General features: G+C 40.3%; 1 protein-coding gene across 3 annotated transcripts; it reads right to left on the bottom strand.

Moving 5' to 3' along the window:
* Positions 1 to 5,776: 5,776 nt before the first annotated feature.
* LOC124056429 (RNA-binding protein 5-B-like) lies at positions 5,777 to 14,638 on the bottom strand. 3 transcript variants are annotated; one of them, XM_046383845.1, is made up of 25 exons: positions 14,056 to 14,631; positions 13,804 to 13,853; positions 13,568 to 13,721; positions 13,306 to 13,449; positions 12,871 to 12,940; positions 11,684 to 11,757; positions 10,813 to 10,896; positions 10,408 to 10,468; positions 10,238 to 10,306; positions 9,971 to 10,131; positions 9,777 to 9,874; positions 9,335 to 9,422; positions 9,011 to 9,073; positions 8,867 to 8,930; positions 8,666 to 8,769; positions 8,427 to 8,544; positions 8,216 to 8,307; positions 7,954 to 8,103; positions 7,684 to 7,833; positions 7,379 to 7,453; positions 7,104 to 7,283; positions 6,819 to 6,893; positions 6,635 to 6,735; positions 6,397 to 6,526; positions 5,777 to 6,204 (listed from the first exon to the last, which is right to left on the bottom strand). In XM_046383845.1, the coding sequence occupies exons 1-25, from the start codon at positions 14,149 to 14,151 to the stop codon at positions 6,079 to 6,081; spliced, it is 2,577 nt and encodes an 858-aa protein (XP_046239801.1). In that variant the 5' UTR covers positions 14,152 to 14,631; the 3' UTR covers positions 5,777 to 6,078. The 3 variants fall into 3 exon arrangements, with proteins under 3 accessions (XP_046239801.1, XP_046239799.1, XP_046239802.1); XM_046383843.1 differs by having other exon boundaries at positions 8,867 to 8,936; positions 14,056 to 14,629; XM_046383846.1 differs by having other exon boundaries at positions 6,062 to 6,204; positions 6,389 to 6,526; positions 8,867 to 8,936; positions 14,056 to 14,638.
* Positions 14,639 to 15,176: the final 538 nt, after the last annotated feature.

The following is a 15,176-nucleotide window of genomic DNA, read 5'->3' as shown; positions in this document are numbered from 1 at the left end:
AACAAAAATCAGCTGCCTGATCTTCACTTGATTGTCTTCAGTGAGATCAAATCTAAAATAACCTTGTGTTTGTAACTGAGGGTCTTTTCTAAGGAGCTTCCACGAACCTTGATTTGTGGCCTCCTGGTCATCCTCCACAGCCCTACAGCCCCCGCCGTGCACATAATTGGGAGAAACAAGAAGAAAGGATCTTGTCACAGACCACTAAACCCATTCAGTTTATTTTGCTGAGCCCTGCTGGAAGATGCTGCAATCAAACTCAATTAAGGTCAATCTCCCTGTGCATTCATCACTCGGGGAAGATATGACGATCACTGTGTGATTATCCAAAGAAGATGGAAATGGTCCACTCATGGATGAGTGGGGAATAACATGCTGTGGAAATGACGTGTTTACGCAGTTACTTGAGGGCCGGTTTCGGTGAGACTGAGCTTTATATAAGACTATAGGAAGCCTACTGAAGGTTTATTAAAGCCCTGTGAGTCGAGTGTGGCAGTGACTCATACACTGTGTGACATCAGCCAACACTGACAATACTTGACATTGTGCCCGTGGGGAGCTACAGGCGTGAGTCAGTTTGTAGGTGTTGAAGCAAACTGCATGCCTGCTCAGTTCCAGATCCATATCAAATATGTCAAGATTTAATTGGATTTTATAAATATTTTGATTTTCTACAAAATGAACATATTTTCACCTTTATAAAACATATTCCCCCCAGTTTGCAATGCACATAAAAAAAACAAGTAGTCAAATTAAATCCACTCCCCAGCAATAAAATATTTTTTTTGTAGAGGAATGTCTTAATTTATCCATCAAAAATACGCAAATATATAGCTTTTTAGCTTTTTCCAGAGTATCCAACTGTATAGCATGGTCTTCATCAATGGATGGAGTTTGCTCAGCTGTGTTGAAGATGGATGTGCTCTGTTGCTGTGATTTTCACATTTATGTTGTTGTTTGTTTTGTTTTGTTTTTTTGTCCGAGTTACCTTTGACTTAATCATGACAGTTCTCTCGTCCTTTCAACCGTGTAGCAGAGTCCTCATCAGTGGATGGAGTTTGTTCACAGGTCTGAACATGGATCTTTTGACACACAAGCTGTTATATTTCTATATTACAGAAGATACTTTAATTTTAACTTCAACGCCAACAGGACACATCAGTTGAAAACAAACCATCATATTGTCAACAACTGTACATATTACACAATGACGCAGTAAGCTGGAGTAATCAGGGAGTTTCTGAAGTATTTATCAAAAGGAGACATCTGTCATACCAGGGGAAAGCTGTTTGTTATTCTCTCCAGACTTCAATCAGCTGAGAAAGTTTTTACAGAAGGAGTTCACAAAGTGTCCCCTCTCCTACACACATAAACACATACTTGGGCCACCTGCCCATCATCCTTTTTGCCATCAAAGAGCCTGAACTGTAGCCTGCGTGGACACACAGATACACACACACACACACACACACACACACACACACACACACACACACACACACACAGCTCTGCAGGACAGAGAGAAGTCCTGAGCATTATTCTTCTCTGTGGGAGGAATTCCCTGAAGGAGCAGCCTGGCTAGTCCAGGAGTGAGCGGAGACATCGAGGCCCATGTGTATAAGCAGTATAGATTGAGAAAAATATGTGAGGATAAATTTCCCCCTAAATACCTTTGTAGTTTAGTTGGTTTGAAGTGTAAATAATTTCTGTCTCACATATGGAGAAAATAAAACTTTTACATTTCAGCATGAAGAATGAAGAACTTCAGCTGTTGTTTTGAGTCTATCATGAAGTTCATTTAAAAAAAAAGATACACACAGAAATACAACGTAATTTAACTTCATATGTAATTTTAGCCATGCTAGCATCAGCATAACAGCACTGTACATTATTAATCACTTTTCCTGCCCACCCAGTGGGGGAATCAAACTGGCGACCTTCGGATCACAAGCCACATCTCCAACCTGTAGGCCACAGCTGTCCCCAAAAATTCACGAGCCAGCTAGGGGTCCAAGCTAGAATCTTCTGATCCGTAGTCAGATGCGTTATGTTATGTGCTTTTCAATCAAGACAGAATAATTATGTTCTGCTCACGTTGCACTCAGTGAATGACTCCACTGAAGCAAACTTTAAGGGGAGTCTTAGTCTGGCAACTTCTCCTGAAGCTCACCAAGTTTTTACCACACAACCCACCAGATTTCATCCCTTTGCCAGCTGCTTGGTATGGCTTTGGGGAACCACTGCATGCATCACAAACCTGAGTCACCTGCATGAATAATGAAGGGTTCATGTAACAAGCTAAGTCTCAAACGAAAGTCCTTTGCTACACAAATTAAATCTGTATGAACTTTGTGTGCTCTACACAATTTTATCGATCGTACGGATTGCTGTCGAGCTGTCTGTCCTGCAACATTTAAACCTAAATGGAAATGGGTTGATCGTTTAAACAATACTCAGGTTAAGAAAACATATTATTAGTAGAAATAATTGGTCTTATGAAAACTGATTGCATTTTGATTTTCTTTGCAATATGCCAGGCTTAATTATCAAAATCCCCACAGAAATCTTAGAATTATATACACCCTGTATTGGCTAATAAGATTCAGACTCAAAATCTCAAAAGAGATATTATCTTTAAGTTGTTTGAAGGACCTCACGGGAAAAATATTCAAAACATTTTGGAATAATAAGTAAATAATACTCATTTTATGAATGCTAAGATTCAATAATATGTCTAAATTCTTTCTAAATGAATGCGTGGATCATATGTTCCTCAGTTATTAGATTCAATTTTCTTCTGTTTGGACAGCTGGCCAACGCTTTAAACGACTTGTCTTCATGAGACAAGTGTATTATCGGTGTGGGTTCTTCTGTTTGTCATGCATTTGTTCCACGTACAGTCTTAGATGTATTTCCTTTTAGATCCCTGAGGAAAGGAACACAAGCATTTCAGATATGGAAAAACACAACATTGTACAGCATGTCCTTGAGATCAGCTTCATCAAATTCCTCCCGGCAGTATGCAAAGCTTCTTTGTTTAAACTGACTTAATTTGCAGAACCTGCTTGTGTACGTCAATAGAGTTTTTCCACGTGGACATAAATTACTGTCTCAAAAGAAAATAGCTCAGTTGTGTCACAAATTTGAAGAGTCTGGCGACATCTCCTTATCATAGACTGAGCAGGATCAGCAGGCCGCCACAAAGATTCGGCTCATAATGGCAACAAATGAATGGAAAGGCTGAATTAAAGCCTGAGTCATGTGCTGGAGAAGACTTAAGAGATATACATAAGAGATACAAATCTAATAAAATGCTGTGTTAGGGACTGTGTCAGACGGTCTTGTTCTCATACTTACATAAGTCATGTTATTCAATATTATGCAGTAACTTCCTTTTATTTTCCTGCAGTTTGCCTTATGATGTAGCTAAGTTCTTGTTTTTAACTTCCATTTTCCATGTCATATATCTAATGCCATAACAAAATGTTATCATCCTATTTGTTTCCACATTTTATGCTTCCCCTACATCAGGCTTGATTTCAGGGTCAAAGAAGGGGGACATCCATCCATCCTCTATACCGCTTATCCATCAGGGTCGCAGGGGGGCTGGAGCCTATCCCAGCTGACAATGGGCAAGAGGCAGGGTACTACCCAGCCTGGACTGGTCACAAGTCAATTGCAGGGCTGACACACAAAGACAGACAACCACTCACACCTAGGGGCAATGTAGAGTAGCCAAATAACCTAATGTGCATGCTTTTTGGGATTGTGGGAAGAAGCCGGAGTACCCAGAGAAAACCCACACAGGCGAGAAGGAGAACATGCAAACTCCACATAGAACCGGGAACTCTCTTGCTATGAGGTGACAGCTCTAACCACAGCACCACCGTACCGCCAAGAAGGGCCACACTTTCCCTTGGCTGCACAGAAAACCATATTTAAACTTACCGTGAAACTTCATCCTTTTGAGATTTTCCTGCAAGTTTGAGTTTCGCTGAAGGGAACCATTTTTTCTTCTGTGCATCCTGGTACAAAGGTGAGAGTGGTAGTTGGTGAAGAAACATTGATATTTTATGTTACACAAGCTGCTCCAATGTGGCACAGCTATACATGACAAAAGCTGAATGTAAAGTCTCTTCACCAATCAGCACTGACGTGTACATGAAGTTAAAGGCTCAGGTTGTTCCTATGATATAAACAGAGTGCATTTTCTGAAATTCTATTCCTATTACACCCTCTATACATTTGGGACAGTCTGTACATATGTCATCCTAATGTGCTGACAATTTTATTCAGCACAGATTGATTGTGTTATGCAAAATGGCTTATTCAACTGACACAGATTCTTGGAAGCTGAGCCAGTGCCATGTGAAAACTGAGTAGGATTTCAAGTGTCCCTGTGAGACGATGAGCACAGTTCACTTTGTGCTGCAGTCATTCTGTCACTACAGGGTTAGTTAATGTGCACCGTTGGGTAAGAGCTGGCATCCTTCCTTTCCATGCCACCTGATGTGATACATGAAATCCTGTCTGGATGCATAAGGATGAGTGTACGTCTTCAGGAAAACAAATGAAAATGATTCAAATGAACCCTTAGCTGCAACACCATTGTGACAGTTCTGTTATGACCCAACAGCAGTGGTATTAATCCTTCCCACTCCACCCCACCCTGTGCAGCAATGAGGACATTACACAGTGTCATTGTGGGACAAGCAGTGCTGCTGTAAGCAGCGGCCCAGATAACAAAAAAAAAGAAAAGAAAACCGAACTCCAATCATGATCGAGCGAGATGGAAAAAACATTTGATCTCACAAGGTGCAGCATTAATATAGATGTCATATTTTAATCATTAATGTACAATAAAAAGGTGAGAAATTATTATTATTTATTACTAATTATTGTCATTTAAATTTTTATATGCTTTAGGACAATTTTAATAGATTTTTGTGACATTTTTATCATTGTATCCTGCTGAATAGTCACTGTTTGATTAAATACCTTCTAAAGTGACACTGCCCCCTAGTGATGAGAATGAGAGTGAAGTTTTGTCTTAGAACACCCCAAAATACAACAGGGATATCTGCACACCACATATGAACATTGTAAGATTCATCCTATAATAAATCCTGTTCACATAAATCTGACACTCAAATTACTTCAAATTTACCTTCATGAGATCTTACCACATAAACACTGTGAAATTCTTCCAAGGAATTAACGACTAAACAGCTACACTCTGGGTATTTATCATTACGGAGCGGCACATGACCTTTAAAAGTGACATTAGTTACTATACTGTATCTTTATGGTCCCACAATGGACCACAATCTGTAGGCTTTAAAACCTCTTCTTGCAGGACAGAGCAGAGACATAGAATGACCCAAACAAATACAACAAAGATTCTGTGAGTCATCTTTAAAAATGCTGAAGTGAGAGCCATTAAAGGTAAAGGGAAATGAAGGCAGCCAAAGAGGGCTACATGTAGACGCTGAAGATAACAGGCTTCTTGTGAAAAGTCAGATCAAAACTGTGGCATACATCCTGAAAGAGAGATACGAGCCTGTAGATAAAACAGAGCACAAAAAAAAAAAACTGAAACTGAAAAACTGACTCTCCCATATCATTCAAGATTTTGAAAAATAAACTTGTACAACACACGCATATAAAATGTAAAATATTTCTTTCTTTTGAAAGCAGCCTGTACATCAGTTAGACACCAAGCTTTTCTACAAGATGTTTCTTGTAACAGGAGACAACACACTGCAGGCGAGTATCGTTGGGCTCAAAGGTCGGGTTTAATCATCACACTGATTCTTTGGATTTTCACAGAAACAAAACCTCAGCAGGTCCACATATACTTTTATGTATAAACACTATACAACATTTACATGTTCACTGATGCGAAAACACTGAGGATGACAACATATACAAAACAAAACTACATTTTATATACATAAAGAAGATAGAAACTGTTTGTGCAGGTGGATTCTTTTCAAGATCGTTTGATCACCAAAAAAAAAAAAAGAAAAAAAAAATCAATATTTTCCAGTTCTGTCTGATTACTTTCCTCTCCCCATTTCACTCCATCTCGGTGAAGCGTGAGAACATGGCCTTGCGAACAGCATCCTTGTAGGTGTCAGATGCTGAAAGTCCATATGAGCTTCCCTTAACACCCAAGCCCGTGCCCTTGGCCCTTAATGAAGCCTGTGGGGAGAAGCAGAGACGGTCATTAGAGGAGACAGATTGGACACAGGTCGCCCTCAGGTAGCAGTCTTAATTGCTTTGCGAGTGGAAAAGAACACATTGGAGTGGATATTCCATCTGTTATAAACTGGAAAGAATATGAGAGTGTTCATTTTAAGAAAATGTAAGAAGAGCTGTGGTTTGCCTGCTCACTGAGATGGGAGCGGTGATGCCCTGCTGATGGCGCCCCAGACCTTTGCCTTCCTGCCAGCCCATTGCTTGCAACATTTTACTCCCAATATTATCACTTGGTAGGCCATCTTTGGTGGGCTGTTCATAGTTCCTGTGGTAGGTGAATGGCAGGAGATGTTAAAAATGTAAAAATTGAGCATTTGATCAGGATCACAAGGGTCCACTAGTGAAATATCACAGATGAAACTACAACACTTACACTGTTGGGTCTGGTGGTTGATAGAATTTCTTCTTAGGCGCAGGAGGTTCAGGAACACCATACTTCTCCCTTCTCTCTGCAGCTCTGTCTCTATATTTCAGCTGTTAAAAGTGACCATGAACTTAATTCAATCTGCCCCTTATTACAAAAATGACTGATGGATATAATTTTTTAAGCCAAATACCTCAGTTTCTTTCCTCTCTAGCTCCTCCAGCTCAGCTTCTGTGAGTTTTGATCTTCTCTGAATTTCCAAGTTTTGCTAAAAAAACAAAAAAAAAAACAAAACAAACCCAAACTTAAAAGAAGCTTTAATTAACAAATTGTGAGCAAAGTAAATATCAGTATATATTAAAGACAGTATAAGTTCAATAATCTCCTTTTCAATTTGCATTGAAGCTTTATGCATTGAACAGATGGCAGCGCTCAGAATATTCATCAGATTAAACACCCGCCGTTAGACCATCCTCACCTTGTGGAGGTCAGAGAGCTGCTGGTGACGCAGCAGAGCCTCTTTGTTGGGGAACTGCCGTCGACACAGCAGGCAAACCATCTTCTTCCAGTCTGTTATTTTCCCCTCTTCATACACGGCTCTATCTGAGCCGCAGTCCTCTGCGTCACAGTCTCCGTTGTGACCAGCAACCACAGCACTCTGGGATATGAAATCCAATAAATGTGAAGTGTTACGGGATTTATTCTTATTAATAATTGTAGAGTGGGGACGTGAAGGCAAAGGCACAAGCCAACCTTGGGTGAAGTGTCTCGCTCTGTGATCGTGAACTGTCTGCTCACGTGGGATGGCGTGTCAAAGCCTCCCATTTGCTAAAAGGAAACAAACAAACAAACAAAAAAATCTAATCAACACATGCAAGAGGCTGGTGATAAAGTCACAGTCATTCATGATGTTAGCCACCTTCACAATGTCATATCTGAATGAGAGAGATGGATGTGACTTGCGAGTTATCCCCGTCTCAGTCTGTACTCACACTGTTTCAGGTCTGCCACAAAACTAACCCATTCAAAACGAGCTTTGACCTGTGACTGCTACATACCTTTTTCTCAAAGAGAGAGAAACCTGCATCAGCAGCTGCAGACTCTTTGCTGTCCTCCCCCTTTGATGGGTCCGAGTTTTGGAAACTGCTCTTCAGACTTTCTTTCTGCTTATTGAAGCTTTTCGCCCAGCGTGCCATGTCCTTTGCTATCTGCAGTTGTGTTGAGTATCAATGTCATTTAAATGCCATACAGAAAAAAACTATAATATACAAAAGTGTTATTTTTTAACTATATATAAAGTTTTTTTTTTTAAAAAAAGTTGTATTTACCTGCTGAGCAGACTTGCTTTTGGGCTTCTCTTTTTTGTCTTTGATCTCTTTGGACGCTTGCTCTGCACTTGTGTCTGATTCAGCTGGGACGTATGTCTGCTTTTCACTGTCCCAGTAGAAGTACCGCTGAGTCTCGGAGTTGTAGTAGTACTATTGTTGACAAGCATAAGAGGAAAAACTGTGTAAACAGTTCTGGATAACGTAAATGACGTAATATTTGACAGTACATTCTGTACATACAGTGAAATGACAGGACACATACTTGGCTGCTGGGATCATAGTACAGGCCAGTCTGTGGATCACAATAGTAACCTGAAGCCTCATCATACTGGTATGTGGAGGAGTCAGGGGCAACTACAGATACAATGAAAGAACATATGATAGAAAATGTGTTTTTAAAAATCACATAAAACTGATCTTAGATTGCTCTGTTTACATGCATACAATTGGAGTCATTGTGCAGCTAATCTCACCCATTGTGTGAGCAGGCGGGGGAGCACTGACAGGCAAAGCAGCTGGTGCTACCAGAGAGGCAGCACAGACACTAGGAGTCTGTTGTGCTGCAGCAACAGGCCTCACTGCTTGATGTGACTGAATGGGGTGGGGGAGGAATCTCCATTAGCATCCAACGCACAACACCAGAGTGGTACTTTTTAAATTTGCAGTTGTGTTCGCAGTACACAGATGTGATGTTAATACACTGTGTTTCTACCTGTATGGCAGGCTGGTTGATAGTGACAGGCTGGTAAAGCTGAGCTGCCTGGGATATGACAACACCTGTGGCTGCAGACATCAATGTCTTCACGTCTGGAGCAGCTAGAGACATTTGGCAATGATAAAAGCAGCAATCTCATCTGTAGTATAAATATCTGTCAAAAAAAAATATCTCCGAGCCATTGACAGCTGTTATTACCTCCCAGTAATCCATCCCTGATGACAGAAGCCGATCCGTCAGGCTGCTGCCATACTTGATAATTCTGTCCCTGCATCAGAGTTAAAAAGTTATTATTATTTTCATTGTTAAAGCAGCTCACAATAAAGTAGGCTGTGAATTTACCTGTGTTTGCTGTGCATAGCCCTCTGGAAGAGCAACACACTCAGAGCTGGTACCTGAACCTGACTGTAAGGGAAAAAATGAGAAAGAGATCAAAGCCAGTTAACAGCACACAAGAGCCTCAATTAAAACAGGTGAAAGCTGCATTTATAACTGAAGCAGTATTTTTCAAATACACCGTAAAGACTAAAGTATCCCGACACACCTCTTTATGGGGCTGGGTACTGGGTTCGGGCCTCAAGTCACACCATTTAGTTTGGGGAATTTTAAGTGTAACAAATTCCAGTTACTTAGAAACGCAAAACAGCACGAGTAACAATGTGATACCTGACTGGATGACCACTGAGCAGCCGCGATGGCAGTGCTGGCAACAGACAGAGCACTGGCTCTGAACCCATCAGGCTGCGCTGAGTCTCTGGACAGGACACAGACTGATTAGTCCAACAGTCATTTTGTAGCACACGCAGGAGTTGGAGATTAAAGAAAAAATCTTCTGACTGAAACGTATTTCAGGTCAAGTTGTGTTTCCAATCTACTGTTACCTGAATCAACCATAACTAACCCTAACTTTTAATATTACATATAATTAACCATCAACATAACTTCTCAGTGCAAGTCCTTCTACATCAAACACCACAATGTATTTGTTTAAAGTGAAAAAGAAAAAAACTATTTATTTCAAGGCATAGTAATTAAATCACACAGTTCACACAGTGCAGATCCAGTCATTCACTAAATTTGTGTGTTCATAGAAAGCTGAAAGACTCACTTCCTAGCGCTCTTGGCATAATCTACACCGATTGTCTTTCCATCCAGTTTTAGAGGTGGTTGAAGACTCTGAAGAACAGTGAGCAGCTGAGAAGCCTCCTGAACAAAGAAAGCAAAGGCCTTAAATTGTCACATGTTTAAACATATGAAACACACTAACCTCATGACCACACAGTGGCTGCAGAAGCAACATACCAATGGAGTTGAGAGCTGAACAAAGCCAAAGCCCCTGTTCTGTCCTGTCTGCTTGTCTTTGATGAGGCGGATGTTCCCCGCTGACAGGTTGGCATAGGAGGCCAACATGTTCAAAATTCCATCCACAGTTGACAGAGGGGCGATGTTTCTCAAAATCAGTGCTGTAAAAAAAAAAAAAAAAAAACACATTTATGAATAAATATAGAAGATGTTTACAGGAAGAATGAGGTATTTAAAGATGTGGCGAAAAACCACTGAAGCACCCACTGTCTCCGTTGTGATCTCCTCGCTGCTGAGTCTCAGCATTTAAACCACTCGGTCCCATAGACTCCCTGTCTACACTCAGCAGTGACAAAGCAGAGTGACGCATGTTATCATTAATGCAAGCTGAAATCGTGTAGGAGAGAAGAAGAACAGAAGCTGAAGGGAAAGCTCACCAGTTTTGGTTGCTCCACACCTGAAACACTTCAGTTTCTTCCGGAAATTATACACGCCACACTGTGATGAAGCAATGACAATGTTTTTGCTGCTATACTTAGCTTAGAAATATTCAGGGATCACAGTGTAGTTCATGAAGCACACTGACATTTTTTTTATATATACTGGTACACAACATTTTCACACTGGCACACTGAGTCCATATGAAATAAGTTTTATTTTAACTCTGTTTTTCCCCCAATGCATGACAATGATACAGTTATGTGTTCTCTGTTTTTACTTTTTAACCCCTTAATCCCCTTTCTTTGTTTTTTATTTCCCTTTTTTTGACCAGGAGGATAGGGTGCTAGGGTGCGCAAATGGAAAATGTGAAGTGACTTGATCCAGTTAGAAGTTAGACTCACCGCAATGCAAAGCCAGTTTTCAACGTTCTGTCTCCTGTTGCTGTAGTGCAGCGCGACGCTTTTCCCCTGGATCACCAGCTTGTTCTGCGAAGTCAAACGCCAACAATTATTTCAAATTCGGACATGTTTAAGCCAAAGAGGCAGATGAGGTCCTGCCACTACCCCACCCCGTAAGTGAGAGCAGCTGGAACGGGAGAAGGGTGGCTTGCACTTGCTGCTTTGGGAGAGTGTCTCAGGGAGTGGAAGGGAACAGAGGCAGAAAGTTCAGAGAGAAAGCTGCTGTTCTGCGTTCGAGGGAATGAGCTCTCATATGAATAAAAAAAAGGTTCTTTGTGTTTGGGAACGGAGTGCTGCCAGCTCGTCCCCGTCTCATTCCAGCCTTCGGATTTTAAACGGAGATGAGACAATATCCAAGTGACTGAGCTGGAGCAAAATGTGCTATGGACTACTCGGGCAACTCTGTGAACAGGAAATATACGCTTCATAAGCACAGGCAAAAGGCTTATTCAGCTTAAATATTTTCTGTATTGTATCTTGGTTAATAACTGGAGGGAACATGTAAAAGATTTCATTATATTTCCAAGAGCAAAAAACTTTGTGCAGTGCAAATCACAACACTAAACTAAGCAGTCAAAGAGACTGAAAAAGCTTCTGTGCACTTATAAAATAAAATTAATCAGCCAAATGTGTGATATTAAAAATATTTACGTTGCTTGGTATGACCAAGGTTATGATTCAGCCCTTCAAATAAATAACAGTTTTAAGTTCTGTATATTACAGCTCAACTCTCACTGATCAGTCGCTCGTGTGCCAGTTAATTGGGGCTCTAATCTCCAAGAATATTTCTAAACTTAGTGATTGTTGAGGCAACCTGGTTGGTCTCCATCCATCGGGTGGAATCTTGCAAGCGATAAAACTCCACGAAGGCGAAACCTCGGCTTATACCTAGAGACAGTATTCAAATATAAACGGGAGGCGTGTTAGTTAGGATGTCTTGGTCCAGCATTCAAACACACAAAGAGTGTGTATAATCCAGTTCAAACTGAAACTGTAGTCATGAGGGGTGCATACGAGGTCAAAGGCTTGGTGGTATATTTTGTTTATGCTATGTAATGTCTGTACAAAAATGGTACAGGTGTATAGTACAAACGGTTACCTCCTCACCTGGACATTAGGGGTGTAATGATGCATCCATCTGGATCAAGATATCGATTCAGTGATCAACCATCCAATATGAGAATATACTGTAGATCCATATAATCATAAAATAAACTTTTATCATGATATTCCCATAGCATGCCCACGCCATCGTTTGTCCATCTGTCACATTCAACTGTGCAAGTGCCAAGCAAATAATAGCAAGCAACCACGAAAAATACAGTGAGGATATTTACTCCTTTTGGATCAACGATGGGTCGTTCTGAGATCAGAAAACACAGCAAGCCCGGCAGAGCATCTGACTTGGCAGTCCTTTAATTTGCTAGCTCGTGCTGTGGTAATATTAGCTGAGGTGTTTCAATAATAAAAACGTGTTTTCAGGCTGAAATTCACCTTAAAGCAAGGGCGAGTAAGAAAATGTGTATAATACATATAATTTGTAAAGTAAAGGAAAAGTCCACTAGCTGCCAGGTTAATTTATGCCAAATAATAATAACAAGAAGAAGAATGATAATTTTGTATAAGAGTATTTTTTTATTGAAATGAAATTTATACTTTTGTTAAATGTTTACAAATATTTATTCTATGGCCAAATAAGAATATTGGGAATATGATATTGTCTCATATTAACCAAAGGAACTAAATTAAATTAAATCAAAACAAAATCATATCATAGCAGACTTAATGCTATCGGAAAATATTGCATCGTTGTGCAAAGAATCGATATAATATTCATATTGTGATGAAACGACTTACACATCTACCGAACATATTAAATTCAGACAATCTATGTGACACAAAGGACTGTCTGACAGCTGTAACACGAAGGAGGGAAAGTGGGTCTGAAGACACAGAGGGTAGAGGCGAATGTGGGACTCTCCTCTGAACAGCGACACTCACCTCTCCTTTTCCTCATCAAGCGAATTTCCACAGGCTGGGGTCCCTGCAGCTGCTCAAGTGCTAAACGGATCTGGAAAATGGAGGAAGAGAATACAAAAGTTTTTCACAAAAGTACACCATCAGTTTCAATAACATCAAGCCAACATTATCAAACTTTACGCCATTTCTCAGTTTTTAGTAATACTTAGCTGCCTCTTCCTTTCTGCACTAGTCATGGCACAAAAGAAGTAAGCTGACACTGCCCGAAGAGAACTTAAAGAAAAGCCAAACTGAATATCACAAAAACCTCCCACGATGAGGTGCTTGATGACAGATAAACAGTCACGTCAGACCAAGCTGGCCCTTATTTTTACAATTTGCAATTATTTAAAGTCACAAAGATGTCATGTATGACTGATTCCACGTCAGATTACAGATCCGAACTTGCCCACTTACATCCTCCTCTGTGACATTAGAAGGGAGACCCCGCAGCATAATAGTCTTGCTCTCCTCCTCCTGCTCCCTTTTGTGGTGCTGGTCTTGACAATCCCCATCCGATTCATCTTCGGATCTGTCACTGCTGCGCCGTCTTCGGCCCCTCTGTTGTGCACAGTTAAACAAAAAGATGCCGTTATTATCACATTTAGAAGCAAAGACGTTTGTGTTGTTCTGCTACAGGTGTAAAGGTGAGTTTACAGGAGTATTCCAATTCAGTCACCTCTGGACTGTCTCTGCGCTCTCGGTGTCTCTCACCATCCCAACGGTGACCACAGTCCCTCTCCACACCTCCACCTTGTCCTCTTTCATACCATTCTGGATCATCGCTCCTCTCATCAGAATCGTATCTCCCACTACGTTCACCCGGACTGGACCTGAAAAAGAAAATGAGCAGCACTGAAATCTATGGGTACACTGACTGTGTGCCACTTCTGCTCTGGATTATGCTCGACTTACCTTTTATCAGCTCCCATAGTTTCGAGAACACACGTTGGATCGAGGGAACTCTGAATAAACATCAACATCATTAAATCAGTGTTAAAAAATAACCGTCGACACGTGTTTGGCCTCAAGCAGGAAAAACCTCAGGTAGATATCAGCAGAAGAACAGCGTTACTGGAACATATGCCATGATTATCACGATTAATATTATTTGCACCACTGCATGTAGAGGCAGATTTGTCATGAATACTGGTGAAAGTGACTTACATTGAATGCGTTGCTCGAAAAGGCTGCGATTTCTATGTTGGCGTTAGATTCAGTTATGAAACGGAGGGCAGGTGAAGCCAAAAGGCGATACGCCATGGCCACTTTAGCTGTGTGCCACTGCTGTTAGCTTTGACGTTTGATGGACAGCGTGAGGCTCGGACAGCATAACCTCAAATACCTTAGCTTTGGTTAGCCGACATATGTAACGCAATCCCGAGTAATTTGGTGTTACATGCCGGTTACTTACATAACTTGTTAGCTCTGATAATGAACTGACAAAATCTTGGTTTTCTACGGGTTTATTTTATAGTTCTTCTTGCCTGTTTAAATAAGACTGTTAGCAAACAGATTAACTGCGCATTACCGCCACCTATTGATTTGGAAGGGAGTTGAAGGACACTCAGTACATTGCGACCTGGCTGATAACAGTGAACCAAGAATAAAAACATGTTTTGGCTGAATCAATGGGTTTAGTAATAGTAATAAAGAATTACTTTCTTTTGTGTTTACCATCGCACATCACACCCTCTATCTGGCTATAATATGCCAGTGTAATAACTGCATCCCTGTGAAATGCCTCTGTATTACCAAAACATCTAAGTGACTTAAAATATACAAACATTAAGGTTGTTACAATATCATATTTTTCACTACACAATTGTTACGACCAAACAAATTCACAATAACGACACTGTGTAGTTACATATAGAAATTTCAAAAATATATTTTTGCTATTAGCCAAATTCACTCCTGTGTGTTTTGCTTCTTTTTTGGCCAGTTCATTGCATTCAATATATAAGTGTGTGGAAGTGGAGAGAGTGTCTGTAACTATACCTGTATAGAAGCATATAAATAGAATAATCACCCTTAATGAATAAAAAGGTCAACCAGATGAACCAAAGACCCACAAGGCCTAACATATATTAGGACACCCCTAATAGATATTGTAGTTAAATATACAACTGTGCAATAATATGTTATTATATATCTATTCTTGTCAAATGTAAGTCTACACATGTTGTTACCTTGTTTCCTTGTATACGCAGTTTATAGTAAAAGTTGAAATGCCTAAACTTATTTGGTCAATAAATCTGGCTCTGTTTTCAATTTAAAAAAAAGAG

This window comes from Scatophagus argus, chromosome 3 (genome assembly GCF_020382885.2).
Source record: "Scatophagus argus isolate fScaArg1 chromosome 3, fScaArg1.pri, whole genome shotgun sequence".
In the NCBI taxonomy this organism is placed as follows: domain Eukaryota; kingdom Metazoa; phylum Chordata; class Actinopteri; family Scatophagidae; genus Scatophagus; species Scatophagus argus.
The sequence above is the reverse complement of the archived record's forward strand: the minus strand, read 5'-3'. Positions and strand labels throughout refer to the sequence as shown.